This window comes from Anolis sagrei, chromosome 2 (assembly GCF_037176765.1).
Source record: "Anolis sagrei isolate rAnoSag1 chromosome 2, rAnoSag1.mat, whole genome shotgun sequence".
Taxonomy (NCBI): domain Eukaryota; kingdom Metazoa; phylum Chordata; class Lepidosauria; order Squamata; family Dactyloidae; genus Anolis; species Anolis sagrei.
The window spans coordinates 23607711-23634044 of NC_090022.1; the positions used below are offsets into that span (position 1 = coordinate 23607711).

The following is a 26334-nucleotide window of genomic DNA, read 5'->3' on the forward strand; positions in this document are numbered from 1 at the left end:
ATAGTATAAGAGTTGATATAATATTTCTAAGCTACTATTAATGATTTCAAAGAATTTCAAAATAGTCTTCATGCTTTTATAATATTAAAACAAGATTCTGAAAATGTTTTTCCCAATGCCACAGATGAAGCCTTATGGTGGAGCTTCACTTCAGGGTTGAAAGAACAGAGAAATGATCTTGATGCTGCTGAGAAATCTCTCTGAAGTTTCATTGATTGCCAGAAATATGACTTGTGCGAATGTCCTCCATTTCAGAACCTGGAAAACAATTGCGCAAATTCAAGGAAACAGGTCTGAAGAATGCAAATTGAATTTCAATCTGTCAGAGCACTTTGACACTTCAGTAAAAATAATGAAACTTACTTGTCACCATCTGCATTTTGCTGAGATGCATTCTGTCCACAAGCCCCAATGTTGACAAATCAGCAAGATAAAATCCCACCTGCTTTCCTTTCTGTCTTTTTGATCTGGAAGAGCTCCATACCTGACTGACTCTGAGGTCCCTTCTACACTGTCACATAAAATCCAGATTATCTGCTTTGATCTGGATTACATGGCACTGTAGACCCATCACTGTGTGATGATAGCAGGCTATAAGCACTGGACTCCTACCAAACTAAGAAAACAGGTTCTTTCTGCAGAATGTTTATGGGATGATATTGGGTGACTTCAGCATCAAGGTGTCGGCTGAACTGTTGACCTGAAGACACAAAGATCAGCAGTTCAAATCCAGGGAGCAGGGTGAGCTCCCATCCGTCAGCCCGAGCTTCCCATATGGGGACATGGGAAAAGCCTCCCACAGGATGATAACACATCCGGCTGTCCACTGGGGCAACATCTTTGTAGACAGTCGATTATCTCACACCACTTATTGTGAAGCGCACCCTACCTAATTGTCTCTAAGACCTCTCCTACACTTCCATATAATCCGGATTATCAAATCAGATAATCCACATTATCTGCTTTGAACTGGATTGAATGAGTCTACACTATCATATAATCCAATTCAAGGCATATAATCTGGATTTTATATGGAGATAGAAGAGTCCTAAGAAGCATGGCTTTTGTAACGCTCAGCCAGCTATCCAGCCTAAATTTCACCATGATGATCTGAAAGACACCAATTCCTTCTCCAAGTTCCATATTATTACTTCCTATGTCTCATTCCAAATCAAGAACTCTCATATGCACTGTTCCAGTGCTATAATAATCCATACATCTATTTCCTCTTTGGACTTTTGGATTCTTCCTTCGCAAACTCTTAGCCTACTCCAGTGGTTCACCCAACTCTCATGCTTCATATTTAGCCTTTCTCTATACTCTTGGGACCATACTCACATTGTGAAAGTCAGTGCGTTCTCCTTTCAGTTGCACTAATTTGTTATCCTATGTGTCCAGAAAGATCTGACATTTTTTGATATCCAGATAGAGCAGTATGCCCTGTAAGGCAACCAGTCTTTTCCCTCTCCTAGTCATTAATATCCATAAAAATCAACAAAGGCCTTGGCTTCATTCATTTATAATTATTTCAGTTTCTTCTAGCAAAGTTATACAATAGGTCCTCCAATTCACTAGGATAAGATTATAGGAACCTGTGAGAGTGGGAAGGACACATTTTTTTTAAAGGCTATTATTTTTATTTAGGAGAACACATCTTTAGGTATCTCTAGGTCTTCCAACATAGTAGCTAACCATCGAATCATCCTAGAAGACCTAGAAATGCATAGAAATATGTCCTCTCTCAGAATTTTAGGTCTTCTGGAAATTGACCATAGAGCTGCACTGGAGGGCCTAGAGATTTGTGGAGAGAATGTATTAATCAGAACTGCAAAAGTTAAGTCTGGAAATGTGGAGGGCTGACTGTAATCTTTCCCATCTTTGTGATGACCTTGCCAATATCCTAGATATTTGGTGACTATTGGGTAGCCATGTATAGATGTGAATTCATATACTGTATGTCAACAAAGACATCAGGAACAGACTTCCTAACATTTAAATCACATCTCACAGGAGGATAAACTGGCTAGGTGTCCACGCCAATCCCTGAGGAATTATACAACTTACCTCTGGGTTCAAGCCAGTCCCAGATTCCACAATATAGAGTGGGTGACATTTCCTTTGCCTGAGATCCCTCTATGTCGATATGGAAGAAATTGTGTCCTGTAAAGATAGGCCACTCTTGGGCATTTTCCTCGTTAGGAGACCTGCGAGGGGAAGAAAATGTAACTTGTCTTGGGAAAGAAAAAATGAGGGAGAAAAGTGGAGATAATGGTGTAATCGTCACATCTTCTTAAACCAACCAAATGCCAAGTCTAGAAAGTAAACATGTCCAACCTACAAACCTAGAAAACTGCCAAGTCCAGAAAATAAAAAAAAAACAAGCAATCAATTCACTATGCTCTAGTTATTATGTGCCTTCAAATCATTTCTGACTTATGGCGACCCGAAGGCAAATTTTATCATTGGGTATTCTGGAGCTGAGAATACCTAACTTGGCCAAAGTCATCCAGTGGACTTCCATAGCTGAATCCCGGTCTCCGGAGTTGCTGTACAACATTCAATTAATTTCATCACAGTGGCTATCTCTAAGCAATCTATTTAACACCAAGGAGCATTTGTTTAGTATTTGTATTATATTGTTTAGTATAGAAAAAATATCATATGAAAGCTGACAGGCACAACCTGGGGATCACAACCAGATACAGTGAAGACATCTGCCCTTGCACTTTGCTACTCTGCTGCTGAGTATGCATGCCCAGTGTGGAACACATCTCACCATGCTACAACAGTGGATGTGGCTCTTAATGAGACATGCTGCATTATCATGGAGTGTCTGCGCTCTACACCACTGGAGAAATTCCACTGTTGAGCCAGTATTGCACCACCTGAAGTAGCAACCAGTAGTGAAAGGATCAAGGCAGTGACATCTCCGGCCCATCCCCTGTTTGGATATTAGCCAGCACACCAGTGACTTAAATCAAGAAATAGTTTTCTAAGATCTACAAAGACACTCGCTGGAACACCTCAGCAAGCGAGAGTCCAAAAGTGGCAGGCTAAAACCCAGAACCTCAATTAATGGCTGATACCAAATGAGAGACTCCCTCCTGGGCACACAGAAAACTGGGGGATTTGGAAGGCACTAAACAGACTGCGCTCTGGCACCATGAAATGCAGAGCCAGCCTTAAGAAATGGGGCCATAAAGTAGAGTCCATGACATGAGAGTGTGGAGAAGAGCAAACCACAGACCACCTGCTGCAATGCAACCTGAGCCCTGCCACATACACAATGGAGGACCTTTCAATAGCAACACCAGAGGCACTCTAAGTGGCCAGCTACTGGTCAAAGGACATTTAATAGAATGCCAAGTTTTTTTAATGCAATACAACCGTTTGGTTTCTTTCTGACACAATAAATAAATATATAGTATTTGCCATGATAAACACCTTACTGAGTAATATGATCTAATCTACCAGCTATGCCAAAGTATCCGTGAAGCTTTCTTAGGCCAACTTAGCTTGATCGGTGAACTTTTCCAAGTGCTTTGCAAAATGAGGCTTCTCAAGGGCCTGAGTTATGTTTCAGTGATGTGTTAAAACCACCACCAAGAAACACAGCTCAAAATTCAAATGAAGACAAGATGCTAGCTCTCCATCTATAGAAGCTGAAGAAAGCCAAGTTGGATATTTGGGAAAGGAGGCAACTGAAAGAGGTTGAAAAGCGAGGAAGCGAAGGAGGCAGCTAGAATATTAAGTGCAAAATATCACTTACCCAGTTCTCACAAACTGTCCCCAGTACCTCATAACTCTGTGGCTCAATGTTGTCTCAGCCTCTGGATCTGTCAAGTTGCTTCCTGCCAGAGACAATATGTTACCAACCATATAGGGTATCTCGGAACAATGGGTTGCCCCGATCCAGTCAGGGGCACCTGCGAAGGGAGGACGGTGAGTGAATATGTAGACAAAAACAGGGCTTCCTGCCTTTGCCATCTGGGTTGCCACTTCAGCCACAGAACAAACAAAGAGATGGTCCCCACTAGCTCTGATCATTGCATTGCGGTATCGCTCTTTTCCATTGTTCCCTAGGGTATAGATGAATGCTGCAGCCTGAATGGCACACGTAGAAGCCTTGGGTGCCACAAGCTGGAGTCCCTGCAGTAACTGCTTGTGACTGATCAGGCTCTCATTAGATAAGCTGAAACCGGGAGCATTATCCATGAGGAAGAGGGTGCCCTCCTCTGTGGTGAAGCCTGTCAAGATGGGTTTAAGCAGAAATTTTCTGTCTTCCAAAAGATTCTGAGGGTCATCTGGAAGAAACTCCCCATCTGTTGTTGGTACAAAAGTAGTTGTTATCAGGTTTCTTGGCTCAGTATCAGGTAGCTTCTGCATAACCTCAGCGGGATCCTTTCTCTGCAAGCAGTACACCACACCTTTGTCATCATTCTCAGCACAACCCAACATCTGCCCTAGATGTCTCCCTCTGGCCTTGGCCTTCTCAGGACTCACCCAGGCCCAGGGAGAAATGGCAGCCCCACTTTGTAATGTGGCCTGAGCAAAGACAGGTTGGCTCACTGGTGACAGAAGATGGAAACCGACTGATGCACTCCCAGCACTTTGACCCCCCAGGGTGATCCGAGTGGGATCTCCACCAAAGGAAGCGATGTTGTCCTTCAACCAATGCAATGCCAAGTGTTGGTCCCACAAACCAGCATTCCCTGGAGCACCTGGAGGCAGAGCTAGAAAACCCAGTGCACCCAGGCGGTAGTTCATAGAAGCCACAATGATGTTCTCAGTGGCAGCTAGGAGGCTTTTGTCATAAGAACCAGTACCCATGTAAAAAGCACCTCCATGGATCCAGACAAAGACAGCAGCTGGTCCTGAGGGCTGGGGATAAGGCACCCAGATGTTGAGGAAGAGACAGTCCTCAGACACTGGAGAGATGGGATCTGAGTCTAGCATCGGCTGATACCTGGTAGGATCAGAACTCTCTTGGTAGCAGGAATTGGCAAAGCTGGTGGCCTCCAGAATATGGCTCCAAGGCTGATGAGGACGAGGTTTCTGGAAACGCAGTTCTCCTACAGGAGGTTCAGCATACGGGATTCCAAGGAAAGCTGTCACCATCCCAGAGTCTGTCATGATGTGTTTGCCCTGGATTGGGCCACTGCTAGTGACCACCACATTATCTCCTTCAGAGGTAGACCCGGGATCCAGCCAGAGGAGAAGGAGCAGGCAGAGAAATACTTGAGACATCACAGCAACTGGAAAAAAACGTTTCTCAGTTATTTAATGGCAAATCAAATATGCTGCATGATTTGGAGGTTCTGCACCAACAAGCATTTTTAGGCTACAGCTCCCATGTCATTGGGTCAGCAGATCAGTCTAAATTTTGGATAGCTTTAAAGGAGCTCTTCAAGATTGCATTTGGATGCCACACATACAACGGAGGGGATGAAAAGACTCACCTCGTATGTACAAAATGCAGAAGTGGGTCGGAAATTCACAGTTCAATCTGGAGAAGTGTGGAACACCTTGGCTTTGGCAATATCTAAGAGAAACAAACACCTAGTCAAGGGTTATATGCAGCGATATTTGCTCCTGAGTCAACAGTGTTTGTACTTGTGGAGAAGTCTTATCATGAGTGAGTTGGTAAGCCCCAAGAATGAAGGCCAAAGCCTACAAAAACAAATACTTCATATTATGATGCCAAATGGTATCATAACATGAAAGGAAGTCTCAGGTGCAAATGTGATCTCAGCTCCTAATTATGAAGTATGTAAAGTGTGTGTGGCAGTTAGAGTGCTATCAAACTGCATTAATTCCATAGTGTAGATCCACCTCTGGAATTCTAGCCACTCAGCTCAGAACGTGACACCCAATGGCCTTTTGCCATATTTTTTAAAGAGAATTTATTCTGGCAGTCATTTGGCTGGTGAAGGTGGAACCATTTATTGATTTCCTTCTGAATGATTTCCAACCAGTGGGAAGGGAGCATGAAATGATCAAGGCCATGTTCAGAACTGCTCCCACCTGCGTCTCAACTCCATTCTCCTTTTATCATTCATGGGATGACAAGCATGTGATAATGCTGTGAATTATAACTGCTGCTCTTTTGGGTAGTGGTCCATTAACTGGACAGAGGCCACCAGAGGTGCTAAAGAGGGAAGGATTGTCCAATTTATTGGTGTGGAGTTGAAGGAGAAAAGCAATTTCCCCAATTTTCGCTGGTTATACCCCTGCCCTTCCATATCACAAATGAAGGTTATTTTCACGATGGGGACATTGGTGAGGGAAATAACAGGAAAACAGGGGAAATTGTTTTCCTCCTTCAACTCACCCTCCACCCTGATAAATGGGACAATCCTTTCTCTAGTGCCCCTGGTGATCTCCACCCGGATAATGGAGCAAAACCCTAGTTTGAAAGATCACCAAAATGCCCATGTCCCCTTAGTTGGCAACCTCTTTTATTTATTTGCTAGCCATCCCCTGCCACACATTGCTGTGGCCAGATATGTGTATATGTTCTTTATGTATATGTGTATATATGTGTGTTTGCATATATGTGTGTGGTTTTGGACATGCATTGTAATGTAATTTTTTTTGCTTGTCAAGTCTCTTCTCCTGTGTTTTTCAGTGTTTTTATGAGCGATGGTCACTCACTGGCCTGATAGGTGTCTTGTGTCCAAATTTTCTGTCAGTTCATCCAGTGGTTTTTGAGTTATGTTAATCCCACAAACCAACATTACATTTTTATTTATATAGATTGACTGGGAAGCTATATTACAAGATCTAATATAATATCCAAAAAGAATTTCATGTGGAACACACACAAATGGGGGGTCCATGGATACCAGGGTGACTGATTGTAGGAGCCAGGGGTGAGGGTGGCTAGAAGTCATTGGGGTGAAGGGAAGTTAAGTCCTGGGGAGAAAAGAGGAAAGAGCCCCACTAAGGGTTGTGGGGACTATGGGGCCAAGCGGATACTAGGGCTGGCTGCCAGAGATGGGAAAGAGAGAGAGAGAGAGAGAGAGAGAGAGAGACTGGAGGCAAAAAGGCTACAGAAAATCAAGTAGAAGGATAACGCACCATGGTGCATGTTTATTGAAGGGTAATATTGTAATAATAGTAATTAAAAAGGGGAAGATTGTTGCTAAAAAGTATTGCTGAGCACTTGGTAACTGCTGCTGGGCTCCTCCAATCCTTCGAAGGTTCATATTATCAATTTCAGTGGGTCTCTGGGTTCCCGCTTGCCGCAGCTCTCTTCACTGCAGCTCCAGAGAGGAATTTAGTTCATAATTTGACCCAGGTGGGGGTCGATCCTCGACATCAGAACTCCATTTCAGGACTGAAATTACAGAGAAGTGGCCTTGATGCTGCTGAGAAACATCTCTGACGTTTCATTGATTGCCAGAAATTCCACTGGTGGGAATTTCCTCCTTTTCGGAATCTGGAAAACAATTGCATAAGTTCAAAGAAGCAGGTCTGAGGAATGCAAATTGAATTTCAGTCTGCCAAAGCACTTTGATACCTAACTAAAAATCATGGAGTTTTCTTGTCACCACCTATACTAGCTCCAAAATTGACAAATCAGCAAGATAAAATCCCACCTGCTTTCCTTTGTCTTTTTGATTAAGAAGAGTTCGCTATCTGACTGACTCTGAGGTCCCTTCTACACTGTCATATAAAATCCAGATTATCTGCTTTGATCTGGATTATATGGCACTGTAGAACCAATCACTGTGTGATGATAACAGGCTATAAGCACTGGACTCCTACCAAACTAAGAAAACAGGTTCTTTCTGCAGAATGTTTATGGGATGATATCAAGTGCCTTCACCATCAAGGTGGGAGCTGTGGGTAAATCCTTGTGCCAGTTGAGCTGCTGATCTGAAGACCTGAAGGTCAGCAGTTCAAATCCAGGGAGGGGGTGAGCTTCCGTCCGTCAGTCTCAGCTTCCTACGTGGGGATATGAGAGAAGCTTCCCACAGGATGGTACCAAATCTGGGTGTTCCCTGGGCAAAGTCTTTGTAGACAACTGATGCTCTCACACCAGAAGTGACTTGCAATATATTCTCAATTGACTTCTGACACGATTTTAAAAAACCATCAAGGTAGTTTCTATTGCTTCACCGTTTTTTCCCTCTCAACTCTTCATTTGTTATTTTCTTGAGTCAATCAAGGGCATATGAGATACCTTGCTTCAGTGCCCTCAATCCCTAATGTTTCTGCTTATTTTTTTTCCATCACCCAGTGTTTAGGAGAGAGTTTCTAATAACATCTTGGTCTGTTGTCCATCCATCTCAGCATCTCATCAGCCTTGTTGCTATACAACTGAAATCCTCACCATTTGTCATCTGAGATTATTACTCCAACATAAGTTTCAGAGTCATGGCAAGTGTCTACTGCATTTTTCCAATTAGTAAACAGAACAAGTCCAAAAGCAAGATATTTTTCATGTTCTTGAAACTGGTAAATATATCAGTTATCAGTAAATGGAGATATCAAAAGAAGAAGCCAGTAGGGAAATCAAGGAATAATTCAGTTTGAAGTTTAGAGTTTCTTAATTTCACTGCTAAATCCAGCCATTACATCCCACTCTGCCTGTTTGACACAGAAATGTGAGGTCTCCAATCATGCCCAGGCTTTCTGAAGATAATTTCCTCATTTTCCTAGCATCCCCAGGTACTTATTTGGCATCTTCCTGTCCCTTTTCTCCTGTCTCCCCCATTATTATTAGGGATAGTGTACCAGCCTAGTGTTGACAAATAGGAGTAGCATAGTGACTAATCTCTTCCCTTTGTCCAGTCATTAATATCCATAATGATCCATATCCAACAAAGACCTTTCTTTGTTCATTTGTAATTACTTCATTTTGCTCTAGCAAACTGTATAGAATAACCTTCCAGTTTGTAAGATTGGGCCTGTGAAAATGGGAAGGCCACTTTTTTTAAAAAAAAAAAGTAAAATACTATTCTTTTTTTACTTAGGGGAACACTTCTCTAGAAATCTCTAGGTCCTCCAGCATAGTAACTACCCATAAAATCATAGAACATAGAATCAAAGAGTTGGAAGAGACCTCATGGGCCATCCAGTCCAACCCCCTGCCAAGAAGCAGGAATATTGCATTCAAATCACCCTAGAGGACCTACAAATGCCTAGAAAAATGTTTTCTCTCAGATCTCTAGGTCCTCTGGAAGTTAATCATAGAGCTGCACTGGAGGACCCAGAGATTTGTGGAGAGAACGTATGAATCAAATCTGCAAAAGGTAAATCTGCAAAAGTGGGGGGCTGACTTAATCGTTTACTTGTTTGCAATGGCCTTGCCAATATCCTAGTTATCTGGTGACTATTAGGTAGAGCCACGTATATATATGAATGCATGTACTGTATGTCAGCGAAGACATCAGGAGCTGCCTTAATAACATTTAAATCATATGTCACAGGAGGATAAGCCAGCTAGGTATCTCCTCCATGCCGTTCCTTCAGGAATTATGCAACTTACCTCTGAGGTCCAGCCAGTCCCAGATTCCACAATACAGAGTGGGTGACATTTCCTTTGCCTGAGATCCCTCTATGTCGATGCGGAAGAAATTCTGTCCTGTAAAGATAGGCCACTCTTGGGCATTTTCCTCATTAGGAGACCTGCGAGAGGAAGAAAATGTTACTTGTCACGGGAAAGAAAAAAATAGGGAGAAAAGTGGGAATAATGGTGTGATCGCTACATCTTCCTTTTATAGGTTGGACATGTTAGAAAGAAAACGTGTCCAACCTATAAAACTGCTAAGTCCGGAAAATAAAATCAATCAAATCAATTCACTATGTTGTTTTTGGGTGCCTTCAAGTCATTTCTGACTTATAGTAACTCTAGGGCAAACCTTATGATAAGGTATTCTGGAGCTGAGAACGACTTGCCCAAAGTCATCCCGTGGACTTCCATAGCTGAAGGCCCTTCCACACAGTCATATAACCCAGAATATCAAGGCAGAAAATCCTACAATATCTGCTTTGAACTGGGTTATCTGAGTCCACGCTGCCATATATCCCAGTTCAAAGCAGAAAATGTGGGATTGTATTCAACTGTGTGAAAGGGCCCTAAACAGGGAGTCGAATGAACCCTGGTCTGCGGAGTTGCTGTACAATATTCAAATCATTTTGACACAGTGGTTCTCTCTAAGCAATCCATGTAACATCAAGGAGCATTTGTTTAGTATTTGCCGTGATAAACACCTTAAAGAGTAATATGATCTAATCTACCAGATATGCCAAAGACAATCCAAATTGACCAGTTTGAGTATCTGTGAAGCTTTCTTAGGCCAGCTTAGCTTAATCAGTTTGCTTTTCCATAGCTTTGCAAACTGTGGCATCTCAAGGGCCTGAGTTGCGTTTCAGTGGTTTGTTTTCAAAACCACCTCCAAGAAACACAGATCAAAATTCAAATGAAAACAAGAAGCTAGCTCCCCATCTATAGATGGATAGGAGGAGGTTTAGTCGACTATGTTCAGCTAATACACCGCCTCATGGAAATTGTTTTACACTCTGGTTTTGTTAGCTGGGTTGGCCCTGGTGATATTACAGGTACAGTAGAGTCTCGCTTATCCAACCTTCGCTCACCCAATGTTCTGTATTATCCAGTCTGCCTCCTGCCCAGATCCACAGCTGTTTCTCTAGGCAGCAACACGCAGCAGGCCTATTTGCACACTGGGAGAGGCGGGACGTGGCTAGCACAGACTTTTCCCGTCGGGCACAGCATCCGGCCTGCACCGTCTGCGTCTCACCCCTCCAGGAGGGCACAATTTGACATTTAATAGGCTTTCCCTTAACCCCCCTTATTATCCAACATTTTCACTTATCCAACGTTCTGCTGCCCATTTATGTTGGATAAGCAAGACTCTATTGTAATTATAATTAATTTTAACATCATTATAAATGAACCTGGTGACGGCTGTGATTTTTTTGTGAATTCAGGTTCATGCTTTTAAATTAGATATAATTTAATTTAATTCTAGCTTGTTTGTTTTGTTTAATTTGACATGTGGGTTTAATTTGATATATGTGAGTCTACAGTGGTATACATTGGTTTATTTTCGGTTCTGGGTAGTCCGTCAATGTATTTGTATTTGTAGGTTTTTTTTGTTTTTTTTTTTTACTGTATAGGCTTTGAATGTTTGCCTTCTGTTGCTGGAATCCGCCCTGAGTCCCCTCGGGAAGATAAGGTAGAATATAAAGTTATTTCTTATTACATTATTTATTTTGGAAGAGGAAGTAAGCCAAGTTGGATCCTGACATTTGGGGAAGGAGGCAACTAAAAGAGGTTGATAATAATAATAATAATAATAATAATAATAATAATAATTTATTTGTATTCCGCCCTATCTCCCTGAGGGGACACAGGAAAAGAGAGGAACCGAGGGAGGCAGCTAGAATAATAAGTGCAAAAGATCACTTACCCAGTTCTCACAAACCGTCCCCAGTACCGCATAACTCTTTGGCTCAATATTGTCTCAGCCTCTGGATCTGTCAAGTGGCTTCCTGCCAGAGATAGTATGTTACCAACCATATAGGGCAGCTCAGCACAATGGGTTGCCCCAAGCCAGTCAGGGGCACCTGCGAAGGGAGGACGGTGAGTGAATACGTAGGCAAAAACAGGGCTTCCTGCCTTTGCCATCTGGGCAGCCACTTCAGCCACAGAACACACGAAGAGATGGTCCCCGGTAGCTCTGATCATTGCATTGCGGTATTGCTCTTTTTCGTTTTTCCCTAGGGTGTAGATGAATGCTGCAGCCTGAATGACACCCTTGGAAGCCTTGGGTGCCACAAGTTGGAGACCTTGCAGTAACTGCTTGTGACTGATCAGACTCTCATTAAATAGGCTGAAACCGGGAGCATTATCCATGAGGAAGAGGGAGCCCTCCTCCGTGGTGAAGCCTGTCAAGATGGGCTTAAGTGGAAATTTTCTGGCTTCCAAAAGATTCTGAGGGTCATCTGGAAGGAACTCCCCATCTGTTGTTGGTACAAAAGTAGTTGTTATCAGGCTCCTTGGCTCAGTATCAGGTAGCTTCTGCATAACTTCAGCTGGATCCTTTCTCTGCAAGCAGTTCACTACACCTTTGTCATCATTCTCGGCACAGCCCAACATCTGGCCTAGATGTCTCCCTCTGGCCTTGGCCTCCTCAGGACTCACCCAGGCCCAGGGCGAAATGGCAGCCCCACTTTGTAATGTGGCCTGAGTAAATACAGGTTGGCTCACTGGGGACAGAAGGTGGAAACCGACTGATGCACTCCCAGCACTTTGACCCCCCAGGGTGATCCGAGTGGGATCTCCACCAAAGGAAGCGATGTTGTCCTTCAACCAATGCAATGCCAAGTGTTGGTCCCACAAACCAGCATTCCCTGGGGCACCTGGAGGCAGAGCTAGAAAGCCCAGTGCACCCAGGCGGTAGTTCATAGAAGCCACAATGATGTTCTCAGTGGCAGCTAGGAGGCTTTTGTCATAAGAACCAGTACCCATGAGAAAACCACCTCCGTGGATCCAGACAAGGACAGCAACTGGCCCTGAGGGCTGGGGATAAGGCACCCAGATGTTGAGGAAGAGACAGTCCTCAGAGACTGAAGAGATGGGATCTGAGTCTAGCACCTGGTGATACCTGGAAGGATTGGAACTCTCTTGGTAGCAGGAATTGGCAAAGCTGGTGGCCTCCAGAATATGGCTCCAAGTCTGATGGGGTCGGGGTTTCTGGAAACGCAGTTCTCCTACAGGAGGTTCAGCATACGGGATTCCCAAGAAAGCTGTCACCATCCCAGAGTCTGTCATGATTTGTTTGCCCTGGATTGGGCCACTGCTAGTGACCACCACATTATCTCCTCTAGAGGTAGACCCAGGATCCAGCCAGAGGAGAAGGAGCAAGCAGAAAAATGCTTGAGACATCACAGCAACTGGAAAGAAATTATTCTCAATTATTTAATGGCAAATCAAATATGCTGCATGGTTTGGAGTTTCTGCACCATCCAGCATTTTTAGACTACAGCTCCCATGTCATTGGGGCAGTAGGTCAGTCTAAATTTTGGATAGCTTTAAAGACACTCTTCAAGATTGCATTTGGATGCCACACATACAACGGAGGGGATGAAAAGACTCACCTCGTATGTACAAAATGTAGAAGTGGGTCGGAAATTCACAGTTCAACCTGAAGTAGTGTGGAACACCTTGGCTTTGGCAATATCTAAGAGAAACAAACTCCTAGTCAAGGGTTATATGCAGCGATATTTGCTCCTGAGTCAACAGTGTTTGTACTTGTGGAGAAGTCTTATCGTGAATGACTTGGTAAGCCCCAAGAATGAAGGCCAAAGCCTACAAAAACAAATACTTCATATTATGATACCAAAACATTCAACTCAACATTGCAAAAAGCATATATAAACCATTTAAAAACATATGATCATTATTAATGTTGGCAACCAATAATAACGATAAATAATGGCCATCCAGAAGTTCATGTACTCCATCTCCCATCACCCCAATCATTGTCTATCATATGTGGGGGAAATGGGAGTTGTAATCCAAGAACGTGAATAAACTTATAATAAACTTTATTTATATCCCACCACAATCTCCCCGAAGAGACTCGGAATGGCTTACAAGGCAATCCAGGGTGGACATATAACATACAACAGGTTAAAATGGTGCAAAAAAATAAAACAAGTCACAAAAATGGTAACAATCCCCATCAACACATGTAACATAATATAAAAATAATAAAATTTTAAAACAACAGTAGATAAAACTAACCACCGTCAAATCACACAGTGCCAAGTGTCAGCTTCAAATGGGCCCATGAGACCCCTTCTACTCTGCCATATAATCCACATAATCAAAGCAGATAATCCACATTATCTGCTTTGAACTGGGTTATATGAGGCTACTCTGCCATATAATCCAGTTCAAATCAGATGATCTGGATTTTATATGGCAGTGTAGAAGGGCCTGAGACCAAAGGTTGCTCACCTATGATTAGCAAAAATGGACCCATGCCTTTGCACTTCACACACTACAAAAGGAGGCAACTTGTGTGTTTTATCCCCTTTCCTGTGACATTTACCTATTTCTTATAACTTTGTATAAATGCCTCTTTGCAGCCATGATTTCTCTATGAGAGCTAGAATTTTATTGGTGTATTGTGTAGTTTATTTTTATGTCGTAATAAAAATTTTAAAAATATGTTAAAATAATAAGCATTAAACATCTGCCTAATGAAAGAGAAAGGGTTGATGCACAACTGTTTTAATTGTTTTGGTGCTGAACAGCAGTTCAATAATGGATATATTGCACTATGTAACATAATTTTTGTTCCTGGGTTATAAATGTCATTTCCTAGTTGGTTCTAGCATAACAACATGGGAAAAGTTTATTAAACTGTAAAAACATTTTTTGTAGGACATCCTGCAGCACATTTTGCTATAGCTTTTCAATAAATATCTTCTAGAGTCTCAACTAATTCAACATAGTTTCTGGCAGCCACAAAAATGAAGTTTCTGGAGTATAACAACTATTTTCAAAGTACGTGATACACAATTAAACAGGAAATAACACTTTCAAACCAAGAACATATTTTTTCAACTTTTGTTACATAGTGTTATCATTTTCATGGAATTGCAGGTTCATGTGATAAAGTCCCAAATGTGTGTGTGTGTTGGGGGGGGGGGTCAGTTCAGCCCTGGGTCTTGTCATTCATTCATCCATGGGGATCTGGGGCAATCCTGGTCAAATTTGTGGTTTAGGGGGTCATTTTTACTACTTGCTGGGGAGATATATTGGCATCTATCACCTCAAAGGATATGATGCTTTTCTTTCTGCAGACCACCTTGACCTTTGGTTCTCAACCCGTGGGTCCCCAAGTATTTTGGCCTACAATTTCCAGAAATCCCAGCCAGTTTACCAGCTGTTAGGATTTCTGGGAGCTGAAGACCAAAACATCTGGGGACCCACAGGTTGACACCATAGAATTTATTCAGTTTGTCACCACATTAGATGCTATGGCTCAATGCTGTGGAATCATCGGACTTGTGGTTCGGCTAGCCACCCGAACTATTTGGCAAAGAAGTCCAAAGACTCTGTAAACCACAACTCCCATGATTTCATAACATGGAGCCATAGCAGTTAAAGAGCTATCAAACTGCATTAATTCCATAGTGTAGATTCATCTCTGGAATTCTAGCCAGTTCCAGCTCAGAATGTGATACCCAATAGCCTTTCGCCATATTTTTAAAGAGAATTTATTCTGACAGTCATTTGGCTGGTCAAGGTGGAACCATTTATTGATTTCCTCCTGAATGATTTCCAGCCAGTGAGAAGGAAGCATTAAATGATCAAGGCCATGTTCAGAACTTCTCCCACCTGCTTCTCAGCTCCATTCCCCTTTTATCATTTATGGGATGACAAGCATGTGATAATGCGGTGAATTAGAACTGCTGCTCATTTGGGTAGTGGTCCATTAACTGGGCAGAGGCCACCAGAGGTGCTAAAGAGGGAAGGATTGTCCAATTTATGGGGATGGAGTTGAAGAAGGAAAACAGTTTCTCCCATTTTCGTTGGCTATGCCCCCACCCTTCCCATATCATAAAGGAGGGTTGTTTCCACAACAGGGACATGGTTGGGGGAAATAAAAGGAAAACAGGGTAAAATGTTTTTTCTCCTTCAACTCACCCTCCACCCCAATAAATAGGACAATCCTTCTTTCTCTAGCACCTTTGGTGACCTCTGCCCAGATAATGGAACAGTACCCTGGTTTAAAAGATCACCAAATGCACATGTCCTGTTAGTTGCCAACCTCTTTTTTTATTTACTATCCATCCTCTGCCATGCATTGCTATGGCCAGGTATGTGTATATGTGTTTTGTGTGTGTATATATTTGTGTATATTTGTATATATGTGTGTTTGTGTATATATATGTGGTTTTGGGCATGCATTGTAATGTAGTACAACAGCTAGTAAATAAAACCACTGGATGAATTGACGGGATATTTGGCCACAAGACACCTATCAGGCCATTGGTCACTCATTGGCCTGATAGGTGTCTTGTGTCCAAATTTCCTGTTAATTCGTCCAGTGGTTTTTGAGTTATGTTAATCCCACAAACAAACATTGCATTCTTATTTATATAGATGGACTGGGAAGCTATAGTACAAGAGCTAATATAATATCCAAAAAAAGTTTTATGTGAAACACAAAAAAATATATGAAATACACACAAATCGGGGGTCCGTGGATACCAGGGGGGCTGATTGCAGAAGCCAGGGGTGAGGGTGGTGGAGGTTCATTGCGGTGAAGGGAAGTTAAGTCCTGGGGAGAAAAAGGAAAAGAACCCCACTATAACAGTTGTGGGGGTTATGGGGTCAAGCGGACACGGGGCTAGCTGCCAGAGATGGGAAACAGAGAGAGCGAGAGAGAGAGACGGGAGGCAAAAAGGCTACAGAAAATCAAGTAGAAGGGTAATGCACCGTGGTGCGTGTTTATTGAAGGATTATATTGTAATAATAGTAATCAAAAAGGGAAAAATTGTTGCTAAAAAAGTATCGCTAGGCACTTGGTAACTGTTGCTGGGCTTCTCCAATCCTTGGAAGGTTCACATAATCAATTTCAGTGGGTCTCTGGGTTCCCGCTTGCCGCAGCTCTCTTCACTGCAGCTCCAGAGAGGAATTTAGTTCATAATTTGACCCAGGTGGGGGTCGATGCTCGACATCAGAACTCCACTTCAGGATTGAAATTACAGAGAAGTGGTCTTGATGCTGCTGAGAAACATCTCTGACGTTTCATTGATTGCCAAAAATTCCACTGGTGGGAATGTCCTCCTTTTCAGAATCTGGAAAACAATTGCATAAGTTCAAAGAAGCAGATCTGAGGAATGCAAATTGAATTTCAATCTGCCAAGGCACTATTATACCTCAGTAAAAATTGTGGAGATGTCACCAGCTATACTAGTCCCAATGTTGACAAACCAGCAAAATAAAATCCCATTGAGACCGAGCAATGTGCAGGCTCCTGCCTTCAAAGCTGATCTGAACCACAGCAGGGAGTTCCTCAGTTCCTGAACATCTGGAAGGGCCAGCATCGGTGTGACTGTGGCCACAGCAGCAGCCTCAACTAAAAGTCACATTCTGCCTTCTTTCTTCTCCCTTGCCCTAACATTGTAACAAATCCCCCAATAAAGTATCCTCTAATTGTAACTTTTTTCTCTCTATAGTGATACATTGTGTCCCTTTATTGCCTCTAACACTCTCTTATATGAACTTTTCCCGAGCCGCAGATCACTGCTGGCTTGTCTGGGATGCTCTTACAGTGTCCTGGGGAGGCCGAAACTGCATTCCTCTGAACCGCGGATATGGAAACCCATTGTGTCCCCGTATCCACAGGTCAACAGATGCCATTTTCTTCCTAGACTAATTCTAAGACTAACTGCTATCTTGCTTTTTGCATTGTGGACGCCTGCGCCCCAGGAATAAACATTTTACCCGAAAACCTCATATGGAGATCCATGGCTTTCATGCTGCAACATCATCCCTACCTCCATCTCGCTGATGCCCAGAAGCCTTTTGACCCCGGGGAACCTGCTGTGGTCACCCCTTGCATGGGGCCCTCCATCCATCCCTCGCCCCTTCTGAGTTTGGATGGAAGCGAGGGATGGCTGGAGGGCTCCACAGTAAAACACAGTATGAAACGAAAATAAACATTGGAATGGCTCAGACGATGATTTATGGACAATGACACTAACAATGAAGGCATTGGTTTTATATGTTTTATTGAATGTATTTTTAATTCTGTTAATTGCATATTTTTAGGCATCAAATTGCTGCCTGGTTGTAAGCTGCCTTGAGTCACCTTCGGGTTCAAGAAAGGTGGGATAGAAATTGTTGTTGTTCATTCGTTCAGTCGTCTCCGACTCTTCGTGACCTCATGGACCAGCCCACGCCAGAGCTCCCTGTCGGCCGTTACCACCCCCAGCTCCCTCAAGGTCAGTCCAGTCACTTCAAGGATGCCATCCATCCATCTTGCCCTTGGTCGGCCCCTCTTCCTTTTGCCTTCCACTTTCCCCAGCATAATTGTCTTCTCTAGGCTTTCCTGTCTCCTCATGATGTGGCCAAAGTACTTCAACTTTGTCTCTAGTATCTTTCCCTCCAGTGAGCTGTCGGGTTTTATTTCCTGGAGGATGGACTGGTTGGATCTTCTCGCAGTCCAAGGCACTCTCAGAACTTTCCTCCAACACCACAGCTCAAAAGCATCGATCTTCCTTCGCTCAGCCTTCCCTAAGGTCCAGCTCTCACATCCGTAGGTGACTACAGGGAATACCATGGCTTTGACTAGGCGGATCTTTGTTGCCAGTCTGATGTCTCTACTCTTTACTATTTTATCGAGATTGGACATTGCTCTCCTCCCAAGAAGTAAGCGTCTTCTGATTTCCTGGCTACAGTCTGCATCTGCAGTAATCTTTGCACCTAGAAATACAAAATCTGTCACGGCCTCCATATTTTCTCCCTCTATTTTCCAGTTGTCAATCATTCTTGTTGCCATAATCTTGGTTTTTTTGACGTTTAGCTGCAACCCGGCTTTTGCGCTTTCTTCTTTCACCTTGATGAGAAGGCTCCTCAGCTCCTCCTCGCTTTCGGCCATCAGAGTGGTGTCATCTGCATATCTGAGGTTGTTAATGTTTCTTCCAGCAATTTTCACCCCAGCTTTGAATTCATCAAGCCCCGCACATCGCATGATGTGTTCTGCATACAAGTTAAAAAGGTTGGGTGAGAGGATGCAGCCTTGCCGTACGCCTTTCCCAATCTTGAACCAGTCTGTTGTTCCGTGGTCAGTTCTGACTGTTGCGACTTGGTCCTTGTACAGATTCCTCAGGAGAGAGACAAGGTGGCTTGGGATGCCCATCCCACTAAAAAATAGAATAGAATAGAAATAGATAGAAATAGCATAAATAAATAAATAAATATTTACAGAGATTTCTGAAAATAACCATACAATTTATGCTCTGCCCGGGTGTAATTCTCATGAATAACCATAACTTAAACCCATGGGATAAGGTAGGGCTTAGGGGCATGCTTTATTTCCCCCTTGTTCTTAACCATGTATCCTACTAACAGGCATTGTAAATGTATATGGTATCACTCCATCTCAGCAATATTCAGTGGTTGCTCTGGACAAAATGTTCTATAGTGTACTTAATGCAACCAGGCTTAATGGACTTCTAATAGCAAATTCGTGTCTTCCCAATTAATCATGGGTGTAGCTACTTCACCTTTATGAGAACATTTTTGGAACTGCTATAGCTTTTAAAAACTTGATATGTTATACAGCTTAGCATGTTTTGGGTATTGTTTCTTCCTCCGGACTTATACCAATGATAAGGATCATGTAGGCTTCCAGACACTGGACTTTTGGTCTCAGCAGCCCTAATCAGTATAGCCAAAGGGGTTTTTGTTTTGTGCCAGGAGTGACTAGAGAAACTGCAAGTTGCTTCTGGTGTGAGAGAATTGGCCATCTACAAGAACATTGCCCAGGGGCTGCCTGGATGTTTTACAATGCTGTGGGAGGCTTCTCTCATGTCCCAGCATGGAAAGCGGAGCTGACAGATAGTAGCTCACCCCACTCCTGGATTTGAACCACCAGCTTTTAGGTCAGCAGTCCTGCCAGCACAAGGGCTTAACCCATTTCACCACTGGGGGCTCCTATAGCCAAAGGTGATAAATGCTAAAAGTTATAGTCCAACTGTTGAATAGGAATGAAATAACCAGACCTGCTGTGTTTTCCAAGTGAAACATGGAGCTGGGATAACCCCTGAAACTGAGCAGAAAGACAAACAGACAACAAACTGATAGCAGTAGTCAAGATAGATAAAGTTTATTGTAAGAATCAGTGTTTTATAGAACTTCAGAGTTACAGCAACAGCAACAAAGTACTCAAGAACAATATAAAATCATATAAGGCATACATGGTAATCCTTATCTCAGATATATCTGGAGTCTTGGAAGCTTGACTGGACCTTGAGCTTGTTTGGAGGTTCTAGCAGGGGAGCACAGCTATTGTATACCCGAGATCGAAGACTGAAGACCTCGGTACACTCTTTCTATACCTAAGATATTGTCCACTTCCACCAAGTGTGCAGCTTTGGGAGGGACGTACATGGAGCAGTGAGGGAGGAAGGGGAAACCCACCTAGCCAGCCAGATCAGCCAGATCAACCCTGACGATTAATGGGGTAATAGATGTTGCATCCAGATCGCCCTCACATCTGAGGCATATATGACCAGCACATAATGTAACTAGAGCTTGTTTGTTGTTTAAGAGGATGTTTCTCGGAGTCTGGCATTGGCATAACACCTGACTCTTGGCATTGGGCACTTAATATTGCATTTACAGCATTTCTAACATAGCACAAATGACAGAGCTCAGCAAGAAATACAGACCATAGGGAAATGTCAGCAATCATCAAGATAGAGTTGATCAAGCTCACTAAAACAGTTCAGCATACAGCTGCATCTTTCATTCATATTATATGCCAACCCAGCAACATTTGGCTCCAGCAAAGGATCACCGCCTTGTCGGGGCGCTGGAGCTTGAGCACCTCAATGATGTCATGAGCGAAACCGTGAAGGGCCACCCAAGACGGGACGGTTGTGGCAGAGAGGTCAGACCAAGCGTGATCCCTGGGGAAGGCAATGGCAAACCACTCCAGTATCCTTGCCAAGAAAACTAAATGGACCAGTACAACCAGAGATATGTCGGTATGCCATTGGAAGATGGGACTCCCAGGTCGGAAGATGGCCAAAATGCTACTGGGGAGGAGCAGAGGATAAGTTCAACTAGCCCCAGATGTGATGACGCAGCTAGCTCAAAGCCGAAAGGAAGGCTAGCGGCCGACGGTACTGGAGGCGAACGACGAATCCGATGCTCTAAAGATCAACACACCATAGGAACCTGGAATGTAAGATCTATGAGCCAGGGCAAATTGGATGTTGTTATTGGTGAGATGTCAAGACTAAAGATAGACATTCTGGGGGTCAGCGAACTGAAATGGACTGGAATGGGCCACTTCACATCAGATGACCACCAGATCTACTACTGCGGACAAGAGGAACATCGAAGAAATGGAGTAGCCTTCATAATTAATAAGAAATTCGCTAAAGCGGTGCTTGGATACAACCCAAAAAATGACAGGATGATCTCAATTCGAGTGCAAGGAAAGCCTTTCAACATCACAGTGATCCAAATATACGCCCCAACCACAGCTGCTGAAGAAGCAGAAGTAGATCAGTTCTATGAGGATCTGCAGGACCTTCTGGATAATACACCAAAAAGAGACATTATTTTCATTACAGGAGACTGGAATGCCAAGGTGGGAAGTCAAATGACAACTGGGATCACAGGCAAGCATGGTCTGGGAGAACAAAATGAAGCGGGACGCAGGCTGATAGAATTCTGCCAGGAAAACTCGCTGTGTATAACGAATACTCTCTTCCAACAACCTAAAAGACGGCTTTATACATGGACCTCACCAGATGGTCAACACCGAAATCAGATTGACTACATCCTTTGCAGCCAAAGGTGGCGGACATCCATCCAGTCGGTGAAAACAAGACCTGGGGCTGACTGTAGCTCAGATCACGAACTTCTTATTGCCCAATTTAGAATAAAACTAAAGAGATCAGGGAAAATACACAGACCAGTTAGATATGATCTCACTAACATTCCTAGCGAATATACAGTGGAAGTGAAGAACAGATTTGAAGGACTAGATTTAGTAAACAGAGTCCCAGAAGAACTATGGACAGAAGTCCGCGACATTGTTCAGGAGGCGGCAACAAAGTACGTTCCAAAGAAAAAGAAAACCAAGAAGGCAAAATGGTTGTCTGCTGAGACACTGGAAGTAGCCCAAGAAAGGAGGAAAGCAAAAGGAAACAGTGAAAAGGGGAGATATGCCCAGTTAAATGCGCAATTCCAGAGGTTAGCCAGAAGAGATAAGGAACTATTTTTAAATAAGCAATGCATGGAAGTGGAAGAAGACAACAGAATAGGAAGGACAAGAGACCTCTTCCAGAAAATTAGAAACATTGGAGGTAAATTTCAGGCAAAAATTGGTATGATAAGAAACAAAGATGGCAGGGACCTAACAGAAGCTGAAGAGATCAAGAGAAGGTGGCGAGACTATACAGAAGATCTGTATAGGAAGGATAACAATATCGAGGATAGCTTTGACGGTGTGGTGAATGAATTAGAACCAGACATCCTGAGGAGTGAGGTTGAATGGGCCTTAAGAAGCATTGCTAACAACAAGGCAGCAGGAGATGATGGGATCCCAGCTGAACTGTTTAAAATCTTAAAAGATGATGCTGTCAAGGTGATGCATGCCATTTGCCAGCAAATATGGAAAACACAAGAATGGCCATCAGACTGGAAAAAATCAACTTATATCCCCATACCAAAAAAGGGAAATGCGAAAGACTGCTCAAACTTCCGTACAGTGGCCCTTATTTCTCATGCCAGTAAGGTAATGCTCAAGATCCTGCAAGGAAGACTCCAGCAATACATGGAGCGAGAGTTGCCAGATGTTCAAGCTGGGTTTAGAAAAGGCAGAGGAACGAGAGACCAGATTGCCAATATCCGCTGGCTAATGGAGAAAGGCAGGGAGTTTCAGAAAAACATCTACTTCTGCTTCATTGACTATTCTAAAGCCTTTGACTGTGTGGATCATAATAAATTGTGGCAAGTTCTTAGTGGGATGGACATCCCAAGCCACCTTGTCTCTCTCCTGAGGAATCTGTACAAGGACCAAGTAGCAACAGTCAGAACTGACCACGGAACAACAGACTGGTTCAAGATTGGGAAAGGCGTACGGCAAGGCTGCATACTCTCACCCAACCTTTTTAACTTGTATGCAGAACACATCATGCGATGTGCGGGGCTGGATGAATGCAAAGCTGGGGTGAAAATTGCTGGAAGAAACATTAACAACCTCAGATATGCAGATGACACCACTCTGATGGCCGAAAGCGAGGAGGAGCTGAGGAGCCTTCTAATCAAGGTGGAAGAAGAAAGCGCAAAAGCCGGGTTGCAGCTAAACGCCAAAAAAACCAAGATTATGGCAACAAGAATGATTGACAACTGGAAAATAGAGGAAGAAACCGTGGAGGCCGTGACAGACTTTGTATTTCTAGGTGCAAAGATTACTGCAGATGCAGACTGTAGCCAGGAAATCAGAAGACGCTTACTTCTTGGGAGGAGAGCAATGTCCAGTCTCGATAAAATAGTGAAGAGTAGAGACATCAGACTGGCAACAAAGATCCGCCTAGTCAAAGCCATGGTATTCCCTGTAGTAACCTACGGATGTGAGAGCTGGACCTTAGGGAAGGCTGAGCGAAGGAAGATCGATGCTTTTGAGCTGTGGTGTTGGAGGAAAGTGCTGAGAGTGCCTTGGACTGCGAGAAGATCCAACCAGTCCATCCTCCAGGAAATTAAGCCCGACTGCTCACTGGAGGGAAGGATACTAGAGACAAAGTTGAAGTACTTTGGCCACATCATGAGGAGACAGGAAAGCCTAGAGAAGACAATTATGCTGGGGAAAGTGGAAGGCAAAAGGAAGAGGGGCCGACCAAGGGCAAGATGGATGGATGGCATCCTTGAAGTGACTGGACTGACCTTGAGGGAGCTGGGGGTGGTAACAGCCGACAGGGAGCTCTGGCGTAGGCTGGTCCATGAGGTCACGAAGAGTCGGAGACGACTGAACGAATGAACAACAACAAGCAACATTTGGAAGACCTCAGGACTTCTAATCCTGATTTGTATCTTCCCATGCAGTCCAAAGACTCATGGAGCATCTAATGGAGAATTTTAAATACTAAAATTACAAAATTGCCATATAACCCAAAAACTTTTCCTTGATTTAAGTCTACTCGGAGGAGGCTAATAGCCATATAGTGGGTGGCTTTCACAGTGTTCAGTCTTATTTCTCTCACAATCGGCAGTAAGTTCCCATCGACATGGGGGGGGGGGGGCAATGCCAGCTAGCTTATAGAGTCCGTCAACAGGTGTAGAGCTAAGACATCCTGAGATTATTCTACATGTCTCATTTAGTGCTATATTCACCTGCTTAGTGTGGGCAGATTAAAAACTCACGCACAGGCATCTTCCAAGAAAAATAAAAACAAACCAACACAAGTCCCATGGTGATCAGGGAGTGGCAATGGGGGCAGGACTGTGAAATCTGGAAGCCCCGGCCTAGTCACAGACTGGCACATGAGCGGTGGGTACGGACTCAGTCATTCTACCTCAAGGTCTGAGGCAGTTGAGTAGTTTGGCAGCTGTATCCATGACTGAGAAGCCCTTTTGAGGATCCACTCTGCTCACCCCACATGGGGAAGGAGCTAGAAAAGGTGCCCTAAACATAGTCTGCCTCTCTTATCCCTGACTGGACTGCCGTGTCCAGTGGGGTCACCACCCTGCAGCCGAAAAAAGAAAAATGACATTTGGAACATACGGACACTGATGGACAACACTGACAGTGAACACCCCGAACACAGAAGTGCTATCATTGCAAGGAAGCAAAAGCAACACTTCAGGAGACCCAGAGAGCAGGAGAGGGACAGGTGAAGGAAGATAAAGGAGGCTACACCTTCTTCTGGAAGGGACTGCCCAAAGAAGACCAAAGAATGCATGGAGTTGGCTTTGCTATCAGAAATGATCTGGTGAAGCATCTGACCGAAGCACCACTTCGGTCAGATGCTTTTTCGGCCTATGCTCCAATTCTGTGGAACTCATTTCATTGCCTCCATACGTTAGAGCAATGTCGGAGTTGCAACCTTTTGTAAAGGCACTCAAGACTTGGGTGTTTGGTTGTGCATTTAAGTAATCAGATCTAATTTGCCAAATAGTCACTGTTGAATGTTTTTATGCTGAACGTTTTTATATTGTGTAAATGCTATTTTAGATTGTAAGTCGCTCGGAACACCTTGGTGGAGAGCGACCAATTAAGAAATAAAGTGAACTGAACTCTCCATCCTCCGAATGGGATGAGCTTGCAGCACTGCCTAGTTTGGAAGAAGTCAGCAATGCCATCAGCCAACAAAAAAATAACAAAACCAGCAGACCTGATGGGATTCCTACTGAAATCTTTAAAGAGGGAGGACCTGAGCTGACATAACAACTCCACCAGCTCATTCAAAAAGTGTGGGTGACCGAGAAAATCCCAGCAGATTTCAAGGATGCCAGCATCATCACTCTTCCTGCAGTCACCGGCCAATTTCTCTCCAATGCCAGAGATACAGCTTAATTAAATGTTGATCATTTCTGCTACCTTGGCAGCCACATCCTCACAAAAGTCAACACTGACTCTGAAATTCAACATTGCCTGATCTCTGCGAGTGCAGCATTTTTCCGAATGAGTGTTTGAGGACTGGGACATCCGTAGGGATACCAAGGTGCTTGTTTATAAAACTATTGTTCCCCTCAACTCAGCTATACATCTTGTGAGACATGGACAGTCTACAGATGTCACATACAACTCCTGGAACTATTCCATCAGTGCTGCCTCCAAAAATCCTACAAATCTCTTGGGAAGACAAGCGGACAAACGTCAGTGTGCTGGAAGAAGCAAAGACCACCATGACTGAAGCGATGGTCCTCTGCCATCAACTCCACTGGACCGGCCATGTTGTTTGGATGCCCGATCATCATCTCCCAAAGCAGTGTTCTGTTCTGAACTCAAGAACGGAAAATGGAATGTTGGTGGGCAGGAAAAGAGATTTAAAGATGGGCTCAAAGCCAACCTTAAAAACTCTGGCATAGACACTGAGAACTGGGAAGCCCTGGCCCTTGAGCACTCCAGTTGGAGGTCAGCTGTGACCAACAGTGCTGTAGAATTTGAAGAGGCATGAATGGAGGGCAAAAGAGAGAAACATGCCAAGAGGAAGGCACATCAAGCCAACCCTGAACGGGACCGCCTTCTGTCTGGAAACCGATGTCCTCACTGCGGGAGAACATGCAGGTCAAGAATAGGGCTCCACGGTCACCTACGGACCCACCGCCAGTATACCGATCTTGGAGGACCATCATCCTCGGACTACGAGGGATCGCCTAAGTGAAGTGCCAGAGAGAAGGTATACTCAGCAGGTGAGTAAGACAAGGCCAGTGCTGATGTTCTTATTAATTTTGGGTCTGCACCCCATGCGCTATTAGTAAGTTTCCGCAGGATGCCATTATGTGCAGCTGCTTTGTGCTTAGTGTTCACACAGTTTTTCCTAAATGTTAGCATTCAGTCTAAGGTGATGCTGAGATATGTAGAGTGGGAACAGTGC

General features: G+C 43.7%; 2 protein-coding genes across 2 annotated transcripts; both read right to left on the reverse strand.

Moving 5' to 3' along the window:
• Window positions 1-208: 208 nt before the first annotated feature.
• On the reverse strand, window positions 209-5247 carry LOC132765162 (cholinesterase-like). Its single transcript, XM_060759364.2, has 3 exons — window positions 3770-5247; window positions 2065-2204; window positions 209-258 (listed from the first exon to the last, which is right to left on the reverse strand). Exons 1-3 carry the CDS (start codon window positions 5245-5247, stop codon window positions 209-211), a joined length of 1668 nt encoding a protein of 555 aa, XP_060615347.2.
• Window positions 5248-5501: 254 nt separating this feature from the next.
• Window positions 5502-12923, reverse strand: LOC132765166 (cholinesterase-like). Its single transcript, XM_067464764.1, has 3 exons — window positions 11442-12923; window positions 9497-9636; window positions 5502-5542 (listed from the first exon to the last, which is right to left on the reverse strand). Exons 1-3 carry the CDS (start codon window positions 12917-12919, stop codon window positions 5502-5504), a joined length of 1659 nt encoding a protein of 552 aa, XP_067320865.1. The 5' UTR covers window positions 12920-12923.
• Window positions 12924-26334: the final 13411 nt, after the last annotated feature.

Coding starts and splice junctions, on each gene's coding strand:
- LOC132765166 (XM_067464764.1), bottom strand. CDS start 12,919: ATGTCTCAAGCATTTTTCTGCTTGCTCCTTCTCCTCTGGCTGGATCCT. Junction 9,637..11,441: donor GGACGGTTTGTGAGAACTGG/GTAAGTGATCTT, acceptor TTCCTCTCGCAG/GTCTCCTAATGAGGAAAATG. Junction 5,543..9,496: donor GGACTGGCTGGACCTCAGAG/GTAAGTTGCATA, acceptor TGTTTCTCTTAG/ATATTGCCAAAGCCAAGGTG.
- LOC132765162 (XM_060759364.2), bottom strand. CDS start 5,247: ATGTCTCAAGTATTTCTCTGCCTGCTCCTTCTCCTCTGGCTGGATCCC. Junction 2,205..3,769: donor GGACAGTTTGTGAGAACTGG/GTAAGTGATATT, acceptor TTCCCCTCGCAG/GTCTCCTAACGAGGAAAATG. Junction 259..2,064: donor GGACTGGCTTGAACCCAGAG/GTAAGTTGTATA, acceptor ATTGTTTTCCAG/GTTCTGAAATGGAGGACATT.